Source organism: Lampetra fluviatilis, chromosome 1 (assembly GCF_964198595.1).
Source record: "Lampetra fluviatilis chromosome 1, kcLamFluv1.1, whole genome shotgun sequence".
NCBI lineage: Eukaryota > Metazoa > Chordata > Hyperoartia > Petromyzontiformes > Petromyzontidae > Lampetra > Lampetra fluviatilis.
The window spans coordinates 4,181,258-4,200,346 of NC_136275.1; the positions used below are offsets into that span (position 1 = coordinate 4,181,258).

The window sequence follows — 19,089 nt, forward strand, 5'->3', positions numbered from 1 at the left end:
CCCCGCCCTCAACTCTAACCCCGCCCCCAACTCTAACCCCGCCCCCAACTCTAACCCCGCCCTCAACTCTAACCCCGCCCCTCAACTCTAACCCCACCCCCAACTCTAACCCCGCCCCCAACTCTAACCCCGCCCCTCAACTCTAGCCCCGCCCCTCAACTCTAACCCCGCCCCTCAACTCCTGACCCGCCCCTCAACTCTAACCCCGCCCCTCACCTCTAACCCCGCCCCCAAATCTAACCCCGCCCCTCAACTCTAACCCCGCCCCTCAACTCTAGCCCCCGCCCCTCAACGCTAACCCCGCCCCTCAACTCTAACCCCGCCCTCAACTCTAACCCCGCCCCCAACTCTAACCCCCGCCCCTCAACTCTAACCCCGCCCCTCAACTCCTGACCCCGCCCCTCAACTCTAACCCCGCCCTCAACTCTAGCCCCGCCCCCAACTCTAACCCCGCCCCTCAACTCTGACCCCGCCCCTCAACTCTAACCCACCCCTCAACTCTAGCCCCGCCCCCCAACTTTAACCCCGCCGTCAACTCTAACCCCGCCCCCAACTCTAACCCCGCCCCCCAACTCTAACCCCGCCGTCAACTCTAACCCCGCCCTCAACTCTAACCCCGCCCCCAACTCTAACCCCGCCCCCAACTCTAACCCCGCCCCCAACTCTAACCCCGCCCTCAACTCTGACCCCGCCCCTCAACTCTAACCCCACCCCTCAACTCTAGCCCCGCCCCCCAACTTTAACCCGCCGTCACTCTAACCCCGCCCCCAACTCTAACCCCGCCCTCAACTCTAACCCCACCCTCAACTCTAACCCACCCCTCAACTCTAACCCCGCCCCTCAACTCCTGACCCCGCCCCTCAACTCTAATCCCGCCCTCAACTCTAACCCCGCCCCTCAACTCTAACCCCACCCCTCAACTCTAACCCCGCCCTCAACTTTAACCCCGCCCCTCAACTCTAACCCCGCCCCTCAACTCTAACCCCGCCCATCAACTTTAACCCCGCCCCTCAACTCTAACCCCGCCCCTCAACTCCTGACCCCGCCCCTCAACTCCTGACCACGCCCCTCCACCTCGTGACACCCCCTCCCTCCCCTCCTTTAACTTCCCTCAGCCCGCCCTCACGGCCGAGTCCCGCGCCTCTCCGCCCCTTGATGTCCCCACTCGCCACCGCGCTCCTCACCCCCCCCCCCGGCCTCTTTTCCCTTCTTCATCGAGACACCGCCGCTATCTTCTCCCTCCAGGCCCCCTCCCCCCTCCCCTCATAACCCCGCCCACTTACCATTTAACTCCGCCCATTTACAGCCCTGACCCGCTGACATATCCCATAGCCCCGCCCATTTACCTCGTAAACACACCCACTTTCGCCTCATAGCCACGCCCATTATCTCGTAAACACGCCCACTTTCGACTCATAGCCCCCGCCCACTTCATCATTTAACTCCGCCCATTTATAGCCCTGACCCGCTGACATCACCCATAGTCCCGCCCATTTATCTCGTAAACACGCCCACCCCTGCCATTTACACCCCCCTCGCCCACTCGTACCCCCCCTCCCCACTCGTACCCCCTCCCCACTCGTACCCCCCTCCCCCACTCGTACCCCCCTCCCCACTCGTACCCCCCCTCCCACTTTATTACTTAACCCTCGCCCATTTCCATCGCCCCTCCCCCTCTCCTCCTCACCAGCCCCGCCCCTCTGCTCGAGCCCGCCTCGTGCCCGTCCGTTGAGAGCGCGGAGGGAGCGAGTGGAGTGCGGCGGCGCTCCTCTTCTTCACCTTCTCGCTACTCGGGGTGAGGCGAGGCGAGGCGGCGAGCGGGCTAGTTAACGCGCCCCCGTTGTATAGCCGCGTTGTTGTTCTTCTTGTTGTTGTCGTGCGTTTGTGCACGGCGAGCGAGCGAGCAAGAGCGGCGCGCTGGCGCTGAGGGGAGAGGGGGGGGGAGGTCAGACCGAGCGGCGCCATGTTAAAGGGACCGCGAACGAGTTCGACGTCGCCTCAACGTTTGAAACGTTCTCTTTGCTTTGTGTATATTGGGTGTTGTGTGTGTACCGGCACAACTGTCACCTTGCCGGTGTTGCTCTCGCTTTTAATGTCGCAGCTTCAACGTTTCCACCACCCCCTCCTCCTCCTACCCCCTTTGACGACCGCGCGCGGCGGCGCCTTCTTTGCGGTTTTGTCGCGAGGCGATTCGCGCCGCGCGTTCTGGAAGCCTCCGTTAGGGTCGTCGTCGTACACGAATTAGTAAATCGCTACCGTAACACGGAGGCATTGATTAACACCGCCGATTGTGGAGGGTTTCAGGCTGAATAGTATTACCACCACCACCTGTCACCGTGGTTATGTTTTTTTTTGTCATCAATTCGCAGCTCGACTAGCGCAGGCCTCCATCGCGGTGCCGTCACAAATCTCGCACGTGTGTCTGTGGGGGGAGCGGTGGTGCAGTGGTTAGCGCGCTACGCTACGAACTCCCCAAGGTCGATTGTCCGTCCGCTCACGGCTAATATCGGTGACTATTATCTGAACCGGTCCTCGGCCTGCCCCTAGGTCGACTCGGCCTCAAATGAGTACCCGGCGCGGTGGTGTGTAAACATCGCTACTGGGGGTGTGCCGTGTCGGCCTTCATAGGTGCTCGCTAACAGCACTTGCCCCTACAGTCTGTTAAGGTTATACGGGGGGGGGGGGTATTTGAATCTTCGTCCCGTACGTTGCAACGTGCACCGCCGATATACCCCATGTGCAAGGTTATTACGTTACTGTGTATACGTACGTGATCGTTCGCGTGTGCAGGGTCATACGAACTTTAATGCCCGGCAAAACAAAAGTTAATTACACGTATGAACTTGTCCCATGGTTATTGACACGATTGTAAGTGCAGGGTGACGTCCACGCTGGAAGCACGCGCGATTATATGCACGACTGTGTTAGGGTGTTCAAGGTTATTTGCACATCAAATACGTGGATAGGAGCATACGATTATACGCACAATTTCATCTGTGTGCCAAGGTTATATGTGCGTGTTGACAAATGTGTACAAGGTTATGCATACTGCAAGGCTATACACACGTTTATACATGTTGATTTGATTATACACTTGAACCTGTGCAAGGTTATATATACTTAAATTGTACGGTATATGCACGCGTTAATACATTTTCAAGGTTATGTCTATAATGGCGTACGCAAGCTTTAACTACAGGTAAACCTGTACAAGTGTGTGGACATGTTTACAAGGTTGTGTGCACGTTTCCAAACTCGTCAAAACGACATCGCATTGCCACTCCACTGCGACGTGGTCTGCCCACGTGTCACTCACGGGGGTTGTTTGACCATGCTTCACCACGCTGGTAATTGCGGGTTGGGCAAGTCGAGGCTCATGATAGGAATCGAATTTATGTGGCCGGGTTCGTAGTGCAGTTCGATAAGTCATGTGACCGCACCATCTCTCGATAACACCGTCCCAACACTTGAATAAAACACGTGTACAATAATAGACACGTTCGTGAACGTTTATACGTTCATAAGGTACGCGACTGTAAGCAGAGTGTGTTTCTAAGCTTGTACATGTTGCATATAAGCACGTTTATTCGTGTACACGTTTGTAAATTGAGGACACGTTTCTAAGCGTGTACAACACACGTATAACACACCTTGACATGCATGTGCATTGTTTGTGTACACCGTGCTGCATCTGTACGTTTTTCGGTACGCACGTTTTTATCTGTGCGTTTCACCATCGGTGCTTCGTGTACGCATTCTTGAATTGAATGTACATTGGTAAACAAAAAAGTACACTTCTGCATGTACACGTTTCTACACTTATGTGCATGTCTAAGCATATATACTGTACACTGCGAACTAGACACAACGTTTGTTGGGCGTGTGTCAGTCGCTGTGTGTGTACAGTGGGTGAGTGTGAGTCTCTGTGTGTGCACAGTGGGTGAGTGTGAGTCTCTGTGTGTGCACAGTGGGTGAGTGTGAGTGGCTGTGTGTGCACAGTGGGTGAGTGTGAGTGGCTGTGTGTGCACAGTGGGTGAGTGTGAGTGGCTGTGTGCACAGTGGGTGAGTGTGAGTGGCTGTGTGCACAGTGGGTGAGTGTGAGTGGCTGTGTGCACAGTGGGTGAGTGTGAGTGGCTGTGTGTGCACAGTGGGTGAGTGTGAGTGGCTGTGTGTGCACAGTGGGTGAGTGTGAGTGGCTGTGTGCACAGTGGGTGAGTGTGAGTGGCTGTGTGTGCACAGTGGGTGAGTGTGAGTGGCTGTGTGTGCACAGTGGGTGAGTGTGAGTGGCTGTGTGTGCACAGTGGGTGAGTGTGAGTTGCTGTGTGTGCACAGTGGGTGAGTGTGAGTTGCTGTGTGCACAGTGGGTGAGTGTGAGTGGCTGTGTGCACAGTGGGTGAGTGTGAGTCTCTGTGTGTGCACAGTGGTTGAGTGTGAGTGGCTGTGTGTACACAGTGAGTGAGTGTGAGTGGCTGTGTGTACACAGTGAGTGAGTGTGAGTGGCTGTGTGTACACAGTGAGTGAGTGTGAGTGGCTGTGTGTGCACAGTGGGTGAGTGTGAGTCTCTGTGTACACAGTGGGTGAGTGTGAGTCTCTGTGTACACAGTGGGTGAGTGTGAGTGGCTGTGTGGCTGTGTGTGCACAGTGGGTGTGTGAGTCTCTGTGTGCACAGTGGGTGAGTGTGAGTCTCTGTGTGTGCACAGTGGGTGAGTGTGAGTCTCTGTGTGTGCACAGTGGGTGAGTGTGAGTGGCTGTGTGTGCACAGTGGGTGAGTGTGAGTGGCTGTGTGTGCACAGTGGGTGAGTGTGAGTGGCTGTGTGCACAGTGGGTGAGTGTGAGTGGCTGTGTGCACAGTGGGTGAGTGTGAGTGGCTGTGTGCACAGTGGGTGAGTGTGAGTGGCTGTGTGTGCACAGTGGGTGAGTGTGAGTGGCTGTGTGTGCACAGTGGGTGAGTGTGAGTGGCTGTGTGCACAGTGGGTGAGTGTGAGTGGCTGTGTGTGCACAGTGGGTGAGTGTGAGTGGCTGTGTGTGCACAGTGGGTGAGTGTGAGTGGCTGTGTGTGCACAGTGGGTGAGTGTGAGTTGCTGTGTGTGCACAGTGGGTGAGTGTGAGTTGCTGTGTGCACAGTGGGTGAGTGTGAGTGGCTGTGTGCACAGTGGGTGAGTGTGAGTCTCTGTGTGTGCACAGTGGTTGAGTGTGAGTGGCTGTGTGTACACAGTGAGTGAGTGTGAGTGGCTGTGTGTACACAGTGAGTGAGTGTGAGTGGCTGTGTGTACACAGTGAGTGAGTGTGAGTGGCTGTGTGTGCACAGTGGGAGTGTGAGTCTCTGTGTGCACAGTGGGTGAGTGTGAGTCTCTGTGTACACAGTGGGTGAGTGTGAGTCTCTGTGTACACAGTGGGTGAGTGTGAGTGGCTGTGTGGCTGTGTGTGCACAGTGGGTGTGTGAGTCTCTGTGTGCACAGTGGGTGAGTGTGAGTCTCTGTGTGTACACAGTGGGTGAGTGTGAGTCTCTGCACAGTGGGTGAGTGTGAGTCTCTGTGCACAGTGGGTGAGTGTGAATCTCTCTGTGCACAGTGGGTGACTGTGAGTCTCTGTGTGTACACAGTGGGTGAGTGTGAGTCTCTGTGTGTACACAGTGGGTGAGTGTGAGTGGCTGTGTGTGCACAGTGGGTGAGTGTGAGTGGCTGTGTGTGCACAGTGGGTGAGTGTGAGTCTCTGTGCACAGTGGGTGAGTGTGAGTTGCTGTGTGTACACAGTGAGTGAGTGTGAGTGGCTGTGTGTGCACAGTGGGTGAGTGTGAGTGGCTGTGTGCACAGTGGGTGAGTGTGAGTGGCTGTGTGCACAGTGGGTGAGTGTGAGTGGCTGTGTGCACAGTGGGTGAGTGTGAGTGGCTGTGTGTGCACAGTGGGTGAGTGTGAGTGGCTGTGTGTGCACAGTGGGTGAGTGTGAGTGGCTGTGTGCACAGTGGGTGAGTGTGAGTGGCTGTGTGTGCACAGTGGGTGAGTGTGAGTGGCTGTGTGTGCACAGTGGGTGAGTGTGAGTGGCTGTGTGTGCACAGTGGGTGAGTGCGAGTTGCTGTGTGTGCACAGTGGGTGAGTGTGAGTTGCTGTGTGCACAGTGGGTGAGTGTGAGTGGCTGTGTGCACAGTGGGTGAGTGTGAGTCTCTGTGTGTGCACAGTGGTTGAGTGTGAGTGTGTGTACACAGTGGGTGAGTGTGAGTCTCTGTGTACACAGTGGGTGAGTGTGAGTGGCTGTGTGGCTGTGTGTGCACAGTGGGTGTGTGAGTCTCTGTGTGCACAGTGGGTGAGTGTGAGTCTCTGTGTGTACACAGTGGGTGAGTGTGAGTCTCTGCACAGTGGGTGAGTGTGAGTCTCTGTGCACAGTGGGTGAGTGTGAATCTCTCTGTGCACAGTGGGTGACTGTGAGTCTCTGTGTGTACACAGTGGGTGAGTGTGAGTCTCTGTGTGTGCACAGTGGGTGAGTGTGAGTGGCTGTGTGTGCACAGTGGGTGAGTGTGAGTCTCTGTGCACAGTGGGTGAGTGTGAGTTGCTGTGTGTACACAGTGAGTGAGTGTGAGTGGCTGTGTGTGCACAGTGGGTGAGTGTGAGTGGCTGTGTGTACACAGTGAGTGAGTGTGAGTGGCTGTGTGTGCACAGTGGGTGAGTGTGAGTCTCTGTGTGCACAGTGGGTGAGTGTGAGTCTCTGTGTGTACACAGTGGGTGAGTGTGAGTCTCTGCACAGTGGGTGAGTGTGAGTCTCTGTGCACAGTGGGTGAGTGTGAATCTCTGTGTGTGCACAGTGGGTGAGTGTGAGTCTGTGTGTGCACAGTGGGTGAGTGTGAGTGGCTGTGTGTGCACAGTGGGTGAGTGTCAGTCTCTGCACAGTGGGTGAGTGTGAGTCTCTGTGCACAGTGGGTGAGTGTGAATCTCTGTGTGTGCACAGTGGGTGAGTGTGAGTCTCTGTGTGTGCACAGTGGGTGAGTGTGAGTGGCTGTGTGTGCACAGTGGGTGAGTGTGAGTGGCTGTGTGTGCACAGTGGGTGAGTGTGAGTCTCTGTGTACACAGTGGGTGAGTGTGAGTGGCTGTGTGTGCACAGTGGGTGAGTGTGAGTGGCTGTGTGTGCATAGTGGGTGAGTGTGAGTGGCTGTGTGTGCACAGTGGGTGAGTGTGAGTGGCTGTGTGTGCACAGTGGGTGAGTGTGAGTGGCTGTGTGTGCATAGTGAGTGAGTGTGAGTGGCTGTGTGTGCACAGTGGGTGAGTGTGAGTGGCTGTGTGTGCACAGTGGGTGAGTGTGAGTCTCTGTGTACACAGTGGGTGAGTGTGAGTGGCTGTGTGTGCACAGTGGGTGAGTGTGAGTGGCTGTGTGTGCACAGTGGGTGAGTGTGAGTCTCTGTGCACAGTGGGTGAGTGTGAGTTGCTGTGTGTACACAGTGAGTGAGTGTGAGTGGCTGTGTGTGCACAGTGGGTGAGTGTGAGTGGCTGTGTGTACACAGTGAGTGAGTGTGAGTGGCTGTGTGTGCACAGTGGGTGTGTGAGTCTCTGTGTGCACAGTGGGTGAGTGTGAGTCTCTGTGCACAGTGGGTGAGTGTGAGTCTCTGTGCACAGTGGGTGAGTGTGAATCTCTGTGTGTGCACAGTGGGTGAGTGTGAGTCTGTGTGTACACAGTGGGTGAGTGTGAGTGGCTGTGTGTGCACAGTGGGTGAGTGTGAGTGGCTGTGTGTGCACAGTGGGTGAGTGTGAGTGGCTGTGTGTGCACAGTGGGTGAGTGTGAGTGGCTGTGTGTGCACAGTGGGTGAGTGTGAGTGGCTGTGTGTGCACAGTGGTGAGTGTGAGTGGCTGTGTGTGCACAGTGGGTGAGTGTGAGTGGCTGTGTGTGCACAGTGGGTGAGTGTGAGTGGCTGTGTGTGCACAGTGGGTGAGTGTGAGTCTCTGTGTGTACACAGTGGGTGAGTGTGAGTCTCTGTGCACAGTGGGTGAGTGTGAATCTCTGTGTACACAGTGGGTGAGTGTGAATCTCTGTGTGTGCACAGTGGGTGAGTGTGAGTCTCTGTGTGTGCACAGTGGGTGAGTGTGAGTGGCTGTCTGTGCACAGTGGGTGAGTGTGAGTGGCTGTGTGTGCACAGTGGGTGAGTGTGAGTGGCTGTGTGTGCACAGTGGGTGAGTGTGAGTGGCTGTGTGTGCACAGTGGGTGAGTGTGAGTGGCTGTGGGTGCACAGTGGGTGAGTGTGAGTGGCTGTGTGTGCACAGTGGGTGAGTGTGAGTGGCTGTGTGTGCACAGTGGGTGAGTGTGAGTGGCTGTGTGTGCACAGTGGGTGAGTGTGAGTCTCTGTGTGTACACAGTGGTTGAGTGTGAGTGGCTGTGTGCACAGTGGGTGAGTGTGAGTCTCTGTGTGCACAGTGGGTGAGTGTGAGTCTCTGTGTGTGGACAGTGGGTGAGTGTGAGTGGCTGTGTGTGCACAGTGGGTGAGTGTGAGTCGCTGTGTGCACAGTGGGTGAGTGTGAGTCTCTGTGTGTACACAGTGGGTGAGTGTGAGTCGCTGTGTGCACAGTGAGTGAGTGTGAGTCTCTGTGTGCACAGTGAGTGAGTGTGAGTGGCTGTGTGTACACAGTGGGTGAGAGTCTCTGTGTGTGCACAGTGGGTGAGTGTGAGTCTGTGTGTGCACAGTGGTGATTGACGGTGCACACCCGACCCTCGTGGTGTGTGCGCACTGCTGCTGCTGCTGCTTGTAGCTGCGACATTCACTGCGGGCGTGTTCAGCCCCTGCTACGCCCTCCTCCTCCTCGGCTTACCCTCGGATCGGGCTGGTGGGGAAACAGTGCGCCTGCAATTGCCGACTCAACCGACATCGTGTGTGGGGCTTTTGTTAATCTTTGCTTTTAATACGGGGGTACAAATAATAATAATAGCGCTGCCGTGGTAAAGTCTCTCCAGAGATTTGCGCGTAGACGTACGCGTACGGGCCTTTATGCAATTCGCTGCTGTGGCGGCGACAGTTTTACGGTGAAGGGCCTACCGCATGTTTGCGTTACAGTGGTGGCGACAACTCGCAATGATGCATTATTTTTTTAGCCCTGCCGGGGGTGGTACTCAATGAAGCGAGTGTTGTATAGCGCATTGACCTCTTGCGAATCGTCACATTTGCAGGAAGGAATGAGTGGCGGGGAGTGGGGGGGGGGCGTTATGCTTTACACACACGCTGTCTTTCGCGGTCTTTGCAGGCTTCAATTGAGATTGTTAATGACATTGCGTCGTGGCGCAAGCCGCCACACACGCGACTAGGCCTCATTGCATTGCCGAGGTGGCCATTTGACCGCTCACAATGCAAAGGGTTGTGCCCGCCAACCCACCACAGCTGTTCAAGTCGCACGCGTGGTTTGAAAGTGGACACCAGCCCCGTTCACAATGCCTGGGGGCCCCGAATTCGGTGTGTGTGGCGTTTTCTTTCACCCTTGAAGCGAGACAGTGCGCACGCACAGCAGGGGAGGCCCCATTCATTGTGTTGATGCTCGGACGCGTACTGGGAAGTAGAGCTTTCGTATACAGGAGACGTGGTCCCGTACGGGCCTTTTAAAGTTAAGGTGCGTTTCTTCAATCCGGTCGAGAGTTGGTGACTGAAGGTTTGATTGATTTCTCGGCCAGGCTGTGTGTTGCGCGTCGTCGATTTGTCAATAACTTGGTTGCTTTCTTTCATTTTTTTTTTTGCTTTCAGTGTTCGAAGACTAAAAGGGCCAAAATGACATCGGACCGGGACAGCGAAGTCGTGGCTGAAACTGCCCAAGGATCCACGTTGCCGGTGCGTGTGTGTGTGTAGCAGTCGGCACACCGCCACTCGCTGTGGGCGGGCACGCTGCAGTGCTTACATTACACTGTTGCGTAGCAGTGTACCCGGGTCGAGGCGGCGATGCCAGCTCTAACTTGTACCAGCTACGGAGAGCCGTGCAACTCTGCAAGGTCACTGCGCACATTACCCGACTGCGTATTTGCCTGGCTGGTTGGCTTTGCTGCTTTCAGCTGTGGCTTGTGAACTCTTGAGTGTTGTGTGCGATTTTTACGTTCCAAGCTGATTTATTTATTCCACTCGGCACCATGAAGGGTGTGCAATGCTGTTGAATTTTAATTAAAACGTGTTAACTATTGGATATTTTTAGACGTGCGTTGTGGTTTCCAAAGTCGACGTTCTTTGGCTTGATATTAAGTCGGCACAGTATTGTTTACAGTGAAAGCTCTTTGGTTATACTTTATGAAGGATTGCATAACCTCTGACAATTTACTGTGTAACAGTTTTTATTTTATTTTTTGTTCCTGGGTAGTAAGTGTTAATTTCTAATTGCTTACGCTTCAAAAGTACATAAAATGGCTATTATTCCCCACAAACTTTGCTTTTTCGACCAGGACAGTGATATTTTGAAATTTACTGGTACATATTTTCAATGAGAAAGCGTGTGCATTTGTGTCATTCCTTCACATAAAGTCCTGATCACAAAAGAAAAGTTTGTGGGGAATGATAGCCGTTTTCTATACTTTTGAGGCATAAGCAATTGGAAAATAATACTACCCAGGAACAAAAATCGTGTTACATAGTGATATATATTAATTGGTATACGGCTTAATGGAAAAATACAAATAGTGCTCAACAATCACCTAAAGTGTTGGTTAACCTGCCTGCGTATTGAGGAGAGTCGAATGTGAGTGTCAAATGAATCGAGGTTCAATTGTGTGTTTTCACTTATGCAATTCCGCCACTTGTGTTTTGCCTGTTAAATTACACACGTTATTAATAACCACTCGTGAATTGAGTGCCATACAATTCAAAATGTACATTTTCCAAATTCCATTGACCAATAACAGATGGTGAGTAATTTTAACGGCAGTGTTAGCTGAAGATTTTTTTACGTGATTAATTTAAATGGTCATACAGAAAAGTGCCCGATTTAAGAATCAAACCCAGGCCCTTGATGTTTGTGAGACAAGTGTTACCACTGCTCTGCCCTACCTGCCCATGCTTGTTTTAGCCGCAGGTGGGCACCATCGTCGCCTTGATCAATGTGAATGGTTTTTGTTACTAACATCAAATTTTTGTCGCAGTGCTAAGTACACTCTCTCACTGTCCATTGCAATCAGTGCGTTTGACCTCTTGCACATCTTAGATGAGTGCTTAAAGATTAATACTGGGCACAGATTAGATTTTTGGCTTCCCATGGGGGTCAATTGGACACTGAGAACAGTTGGCATTGGATATTCTACCAATTGTGCAGATGCACTGCATTTGTCCACTTCGAACTATATGATATTTACATTGCTCAGACTGTTTTTGTTGTTGTTTGTGTTCAGGTCAATTATATTCTAATCAGACGAAATAAACATGAATGGTTTGAGTTCTAGTCCAATAATACACATCGTTTTAGTAATGTTTTTAATTTATCTTAATTTTAGCATGTGGAATATTTTAGTGGTAATGCTTATTTTGCGAGCCTGTGCATGACAGTAATTATTTTTGACAACGTTTATTCGTTTTGATTTGCTGCTGTTTAAAGTCCTCCCTTTCAGCTCTGATGGCACATACTTTGGGGAATGATGTTAAAATAGGCCACTTGTGTTTTTTTGTTCAACATTGTACGTTTGGAGTATAAGGCTGAGAATGATCAAATTGTTCGGTACTGTACTTTAAATTTTACTTGAAAGGCATGACGGGCTTGGCTATTATCTTTCCCATCAAAGGTTGCCACAGGTTGGTAGCTTCATTGCAGGGAATATATTTAATGACTACTTGTAAATATTATGAATGGTTTACATTTACGAACTGAATTGACATCAATTCATATTCTCCTGCTGGTGGCGTCGACGCTTGCTCGTGCAATTATTTTGGTGAGATGCCCACAAGACATTTCTCAGGTATAAGCAATATCAGTGTCAGACTCGGTCTGCTTCAATAGACATATGGCAACTATATACAGTAAAACCTTGGATTGCGAGCATAATTCGTTCCGGAAACGTGTTTGTAATCCAAAGCACTCGTATATCAAAGTACTCTTATATCAGTTGTGATCACGTGACGCTCGGCAGACAAAGAGTATACACATACTGCTCGTATTGCAAGACCTCGCTCGTTTATCAAATTAATATTTATTTAAAAAAATTGCTCGTCTTGCAAAACACTCGCAGACCAAGTTACTTGCAATCTTGTATTTTGTATTTTGAACGTTTTTCGCACCTTGCATAGCCAACTGTGCTAATAATTATCGGAGGTGTATGCAGACAATTTTTGCACCGCTTATGTCAAACAGTAATGTTTAATGTTCTTTCAGTTATGGGAGTTCCTGATGTTTATGAACTAGTCATGACGATAAAATTCATTTAAATTATTTGTGGCCATTATTACATTAATCTGCAGATTCATTTGGACTGCATTTTCCTTTTTGTATCTTACTGCCTTTCAGGGGGAGCGGGAGTGTAGCGGTTAGCGCGCTGCTCTACGAACCTGGCGACCTGGGTTCGATTCCTGCTCACGGCCAATACCAATGACTATTATTTGAACCGGTCCTGGGCCTCCGCTAGGTCGACTCAGCCTCATATGAGTACCTGGTGCGATGTGTAAACATCACCACTTGGGAGACAAAGGCGGCCGGGCATGGTCCTGGCCACCCCTCCACACCCTCTTGTGTGCCGTGCCGGCCTTAATGGGTGCTCGCGAACAGCACTTGCCCCAACGGCCTATTAAGGCTATATGGGGGATCTTTGTCTTGTTTGTCTTTAATACTGTGTTTCTATTTTGTTTTAGTTTCATTGATTGCAATCTTTAGGAATAATTTGCATGAAACCCCTGTAAAAAACCCTATCAATTCTTACATGCACGATTTCATTCAGATAATGTTAGTGAATAATTTAATGGATAGTTTCTAGAGTTCAATTTGTACGTGTCTGTTGGTGAGGCTGTGCATCTATGGATGTTGTTTTTCCAATCTCAATTTAATGTGTTTGAGGGGCAGAGAGCATTTTTGTGAAGATAGCTTATCTCCTGGGATAAGCCATTTTCAGATTTGAAGTCGCTTATTGAGATTGTCAATCATGAAGTATATCTTCACGTTACGTTTACCAAAGGGTTATGTTCATATTTTGAATCCAGGATAAAAGGCAAATGAACACCAAACCAATTTGTTTCGAGTTAATTCTAAGTACGGTCTAGAGTTAATTCTAAGTACGGTCTAGAGTTAATTCTAAGTACGGTCTAGAGTTAATTCTAAGTACGGTCTAGAGTTAATTCTAAGTACGGTCTAGAGTTAATTCTAAGTACGGTCTAGAGTTAATTCTAAGTACGGTCTAGAGTTAATTCTAAGTACGGTCTAGAGTTAATTCTAAGTACGGTCTAGAGTTCATTCTAAGTACGGTCTAGAGTTAATTCTAAGTACGGTCTAGAGTTCATTCTAAGTACGGTCTAGAGTTCATTCTAAGTACGGTCTAGAGTTCATTCTAAGTACGGTCTAGAGTTCATTCTAAGTACGGTCTAGAGTTAATTCTAAGTACGGTCTAGAGTTCATTCTAAGTACGGTCTAGAGTTCATTCTAAGTACGGTCTAGAGTTCATTCTAAGTACGGTCTAGAGTTCATTCTAAGTACGGTCTAGAGTTCATTCTAAGTACGGTCTAGAGTTAATTCTAAGTACGGTCTAGAGTTAATTCTAAGTACGGTCTAGAGTTAATTCTAAGTACGGTCTAGAGTTAATTCTAGGTACGGCGAACCTTTTCTATCCGCGAGGGTGACGTTCTTGAAAACGCCTGCGAATGCCGAATTCGCGAATGTCAGAAACCTTGTCGCAATGGTACGAGTGAACATGGGGGGGGGGGGGGATGGTAAATGTTTCATAACAATGACTACAATAAATAATGATTTAAAAATGATTTTTTTTAATTACCTTTGAGATGGCGCCGATGGAGGTGATGGTGCATAATTCAGGTGGATGACTCCTAGGGAGATACAGGTGTTGGATAACAACGCCACAGTTTTTATCGTTTAAGCACTCTGGGGAGCACTAGCCGCAACACTTTCCCCGATTGCAATCGCGTCATTTTTAATGGACCTCACAGTCGAGTCGTTTATAGCAAAATGTCGGCCTACCGCAGACACTCTCACTGGTGTCTCGTCAAAAATGTTACCTTTTCACTCAAACACTTTCCTCTGCCTTTTTTCAGCAGACGCACTTTCCTCTCATTGGACGCTTGGGAACTGCTATCACTACAGCGATGCACACTGACTGTGGCGGTATCTGCTATCACTACAGCAGTGCACACTGACTGTGGTGGTACCTGCTATCACTCCAGCGGTGCATGCTGACTGTGGCGGTACCTGCTATCACTCCAGCGGTGCATGCTGACTGTGGTGGTACCTGCTATCACTACAGCGATGCACACTGACAGTGGCGATACCTGTGATCACTACAGCGGTGCACACTGACTGTGGCGGTATCTGCTATCACTACAGCGATGCACACTGACTCTGGCGATACCTGTGATCACTACAGCGGTGCACACTGACTGTGGCGGTATCTGCTATCACTACAGCGGTGCATGCCGACTGGTGGTGGTACCTGCTATCACTACAGCGGTGCATGCTGACTGTGGCGGTATCTGCTATCACTACAGCGGTGCACACTGACTGGCGGTATCTGCTATCACTACAGCGATGCATGCTGACTGCGGTGGTATCTGCTATCACTATAGTGTTGTACATGCTGACTGGAGCGGTATCTGCTGTCTCTACAGGAGTATATATCGACTCTATAGAGGCCTAGTCCCATGCAGAGCCCCCGGCCTCGCCTAGATTGCCCAGCTGGCCGAGGTGGCACCTTGGCAGGCTGGGGCTGTGCTGCTACACCCCACCCACCGCCCGCTCTACAGTAGCAGTAACTACAAACTCTACAGTAGTATCTACCTACTCTATAGTTGTATATATCGACTCTATAATAGTACTAACTTCACAGTGTAGTGGTGAGGCCTAGTCTCGTGCAGAGCCCCCGGCCTCGCCTAGATTTCCCAGCCGGCCGAGGTGGCACCTTTGCAGGCTGGGATGCTACCCCCCCCCCCCGCCCGCTCTACAATAATATCATCTAAGGACTATAATAGTAGCATCTACCGACCCTATAGTAGTAAGTGCACACATTTTTTTAGCATTTTAACGCGAATGAGAATTCCTCCCACATCGCGTGTGTGTGTTGCTCGGGCAACCACCACCATGGAGCCGGCTTTCTCACGCATGCGCAGATGCGTGCTCTGGCACCACCCTGTGTTGATTAAAGGGAATACATTGTTAATTTAACTACTTTAAACTTGACAGATGTGAAATACAAATAGCGCTTTCTCGTTCCGGGGCATACGGCGTGGTATCCGTGTACTTTTTCGATACGTAAACCCCATAGTTTGTCAGTTAAAAACGTCACAAGGTACCCACGCAGACAGACAGACAAAATATGCCTTTTATAGGTTGGATAACGGTATGCATAATACAGTGATACTGCTCTTATCTTCATTATTATTTGTGACCTACCAATGTCTGTAGTCGGGATCAATCAATGACAATCCTATTACCTGCAGATATTTAACGGATGAGATGTGTTGCACCGTTAATTCCTCCTGTTTAATAATACTTATCTTGTCCCTATGCATCTGTGCAGATAGTTTTTTTTGCTGTTTATAAATGTGGATAAGACGATATGAACAGCGCATTGAAAACGCGTACTATTTAACGTACCGTTTACAAAGTGTGTTCACAAATCCACACTGAGAAACACGATGATTGACAGGGGTGTAAATTATTATTTCGATAGTGTATTTAAATAGAGGTTCTGCAGGTAAGTAGTTTTCAGTTTTAAAGGCATAGTTTAACAAGACAAGACTTGCCGCCATCCTTCAAACCCATTGGTGAAAACTTGGAGAGTTTTTGTTTGCATTAAAATATAATGTTTATGCGAGAGCCGGGGCCTTATGGGGCCCCGGAGTCCCGCCATAAGGTTCAAATGTTCAAATATTAACAAATGTTGGTGAGTGTCTGGGTTATGTGCTGCCGCCAAGGAATGCGTTCACTCAGTGCCGACTTGGAGGCGGGATGATACGACTTGTTTAAACCAGGATTAAAGTAAGATTTGACTGAAATCCTAGTTTTAAACAGCAGCGGCGGGAGAGGGTGTTGGGATTGCTGTATGCGGAGGTTGAGCATGTTGTTGATGCATGCCTCTTGAGCAAGGAGTTCCAAATGCTAGGAATAGACCAGTGGTGACATTAGCTAGCTGGCAACTTCGATATGGCGCTGCCTGATGTGTGGGGCAAACTATGTTTCACAAATTTTTTCGGTAAAGTCACGTAGGTAAAAAATACAATTAAAAGTTAATAAAAGTAATAATGGAAATAAAATGAAATAGATCACGACGTTTCAAAGGCAACACAAGTCTCCGTCATCAGGTGGGACCGTCACAGCTAAAATTACTGCATCAAGCTGTGACGATCCCACCTGATGACGGAGACTTGTGTTGCCTCCGAAACGTCGTGATTTATTATTTTATTTTATTTCCATGATTACTTTTATTGACTTTTAATTGTATTTTTTACCTACGTGACTTTACCGAAAAAAGACCTAAGAGTGAATCCTTGCAGTCACGAAAGCTTCAAATCTAGAATTTTCACAATTTTCTTTCTAAGACGTATCGCGATGTTTTTTTTGTGCAGTTGACAGTTGTTTCTCTACCCTTTTGTTAATTTTAAAACGCTCAGTTAAATTGCATGGTAATACTCCAAATCAATGTTTGCAGAGTACATTAATAGAGCAACTTTCATTGGTGCAATGTTTACAGTTGTATTCCTATTTTAAACCTGACGAAGGTAATTTGTTACTAATATACGAATTGGTTTTACCCTTTCTGGCAATACAACAGGTGTTAGGATGTTAAAACGCCAAACAGAAACCTTTTGCACGGAATCATGTCTACATTAACCAAACATACTTGGTGAACATGCAAACAAAAACACGCTCTGGTAATCTATGCATTGTCTTTGAAACTGATTGGTCCACACCAGAGACAGCTTTCTTTAGCGCCTAGTCTCAAACAGAGAACGCTAAAAGGCGAACGGCTGCTAATGTTACGCATCGTGCTTCGGCTGCATGAAAATCTCAGGCAGATTTTTCGCACTCATGTATTTTTACACGCTTTTATTTAACTAACCTCGTCTGTTGTATCCTCAAAAAATAAATCTTGTTACTCAATTTTTACACACTTCCCAATGTGCTGTCGACTGCCAACTTCGTATAGGTATGTCATACTGATGACAATACTATATTCTATCATTGAAAATTAAAAATAAATATTTTTAAACAATATTTTTTACGGCTCTTAATTGTCCACGCTCAACTCACGTTGCCTGTAAATCACCACATGGTCCCTTACTTCACGGCAAGCCTCGGGGAGCCACTCCAAGGGGCGAGGGATGTGGAAGGAGGAGAGGGGCGATGGGGGCAGGGGGAGGGGCAGCTCAGACAGTACATTTAATTAAAGCGTGTTTAAACATGTTTTAAAAAATATTTTATTCGGAGATACCAGAGGTGTGGACTCGAGTCATGTGACTTGGACTCGAGTCAGACTCGAGTCATGAATTTGATGACTTGCGACTCGACTTGGACTTGCATAACAATGACTTTGTCCCACCTATGAGATGTGGACTCGAGTCATGTGACTTGGACTCGAGTCAGACTCGAGTCATGAATTTGATGACTTGCGACTCGACTTGGACTTGCATAACAATGACTTTGTCCCACCTCTGGGAGATACTGATGTTGTCCCGATAGTGTTAACAGGAGCTCACTTGAGTAGTGTATTTGTTGATAGCTGCATTGGAGGGAGATTGGCTGATTGGTGTGTGCAGCTGTATGTAATTAAACTGAAGGACTTTCTCACTTTTTACCAAAGATCTTGACTGGGTAGAGGCCTCGCATGATATTCATGATCAGTCGAACAATATTGTTCATCGTGGTGTTCTTGATTTTTATTCCATCCACGGAACGAGTCAAACATGATCAGTTTATAAGCTTATTTTGTGTTCGCATAGCTAATTTGACGAGTCTTGGTTTTAGTTACAGTGCAACACGTTGACTGCATCAGTGCTGGTCCATCGACACGGCAAGTCTGAGATGCACCAGAGACGTGATTGCACCTGACATCGGCAAGAATTTACCATAAAGCCAAGTGGACATTTCCTTAAATGCGCATAAGGAAAGGAACGATTTAGTGTTACAGAATTTTTAGGTTTTTGTGGTTCTGGAAGAAGTTTAAATGCAAATTGAATACTGACGGATGGGTTTGCTTTCAGGTTACATCAGATGGCGTGATGTTGAATCCAAACGCTGAAGCTTGGCATAATCCCATGGAGGAGGCGGTGGGAGGGATGGATGGTGGAGGTGGTGGTGTTGCAGTGGTGGAGTTGGACGGTGGTGGCTGCACCAAGGATGGAGCTTTAAAGGAAACCATCCCAGCATGTGCGATCGGTAAGCTTTATGAAGAGCTGTTAAGAATTGTATTAAAATGGAACACATTTTAGCACCCATGGCACCTGAAAATTACATGCCAGCAAAACATGCTCCAGTGAGGTACATTCGAGCCAGAAGCACCAAAGGTGGTAGTCAAAGCGACCAATTATATTATCTAATAAAACCTATGAAACAGCACAAGGATAAACACAACGCAAACTTGTAAATGATCTATGCTTTTTGTAGAAGTGCAAAAATGAGCAAGCGTAGAAGAAAAAAAAAACCTCGAACACTTTCTGAGGCAGATTTGTTTAAAAGTGTAATTTGCCCATATGCATTTTGTCAGTTCGAATGTTAAGTGGCCTTGCTGTAGGAACTACAGTCGGCAAATTGTTGATTTTTTTTTGCCATGACAAGTATACATGATTTGTGTGCTGCATGCATAAACTACTTAAAAAGATGAAGAGGTAAAGCTTCCACAGTTAGAAAATATAATAAAAAGTGTTTTTAACCTAACACGTCTTTGGCCGAACATTACTGCCGCATGCATGGAAACGTCTGGAGAAAACCCCCCACAGGTTTTGTGTGC

At 48.9% G+C, this 19,089-nt stretch overlaps 1 protein-coding gene across 3 annotated transcripts in view; it reads left to right on the forward strand.

Moving 5' to 3' along the window:
* The first annotated feature begins 1,723 nt into the window (after nucleotides 1–1,723).
* The window catches only part of LOC144955053 (la-related protein 4-like), a 48,410-nt gene continuing 31,044 nt past the window's right edge, over nucleotides 1,724–19,089 (forward strand). For 2 of the 3 annotated variants that reach the window (XM_078885426.1, XM_078885527.1), the window contains exons 1-3: nucleotides 1,724–1,795; nucleotides 9,707–9,790; nucleotides 18,344–18,518. In XM_078885426.1, coding sequence (XP_078741552.1) covers nucleotides 9,731–9,790; nucleotides 18,344–18,518 — 235 coding nt within the window. In that variant the 5' untranslated portion in view covers nucleotides 1,724–1,795; nucleotides 9,707–9,730. Of the gene's footprint in view, nucleotides 1,796–8,806; nucleotides 8,845–9,706; nucleotides 9,791–18,343; nucleotides 18,519–19,089 lie in introns of those variants that run through there. The other variant, XM_078885482.1, reaches the window with a different exon arrangement.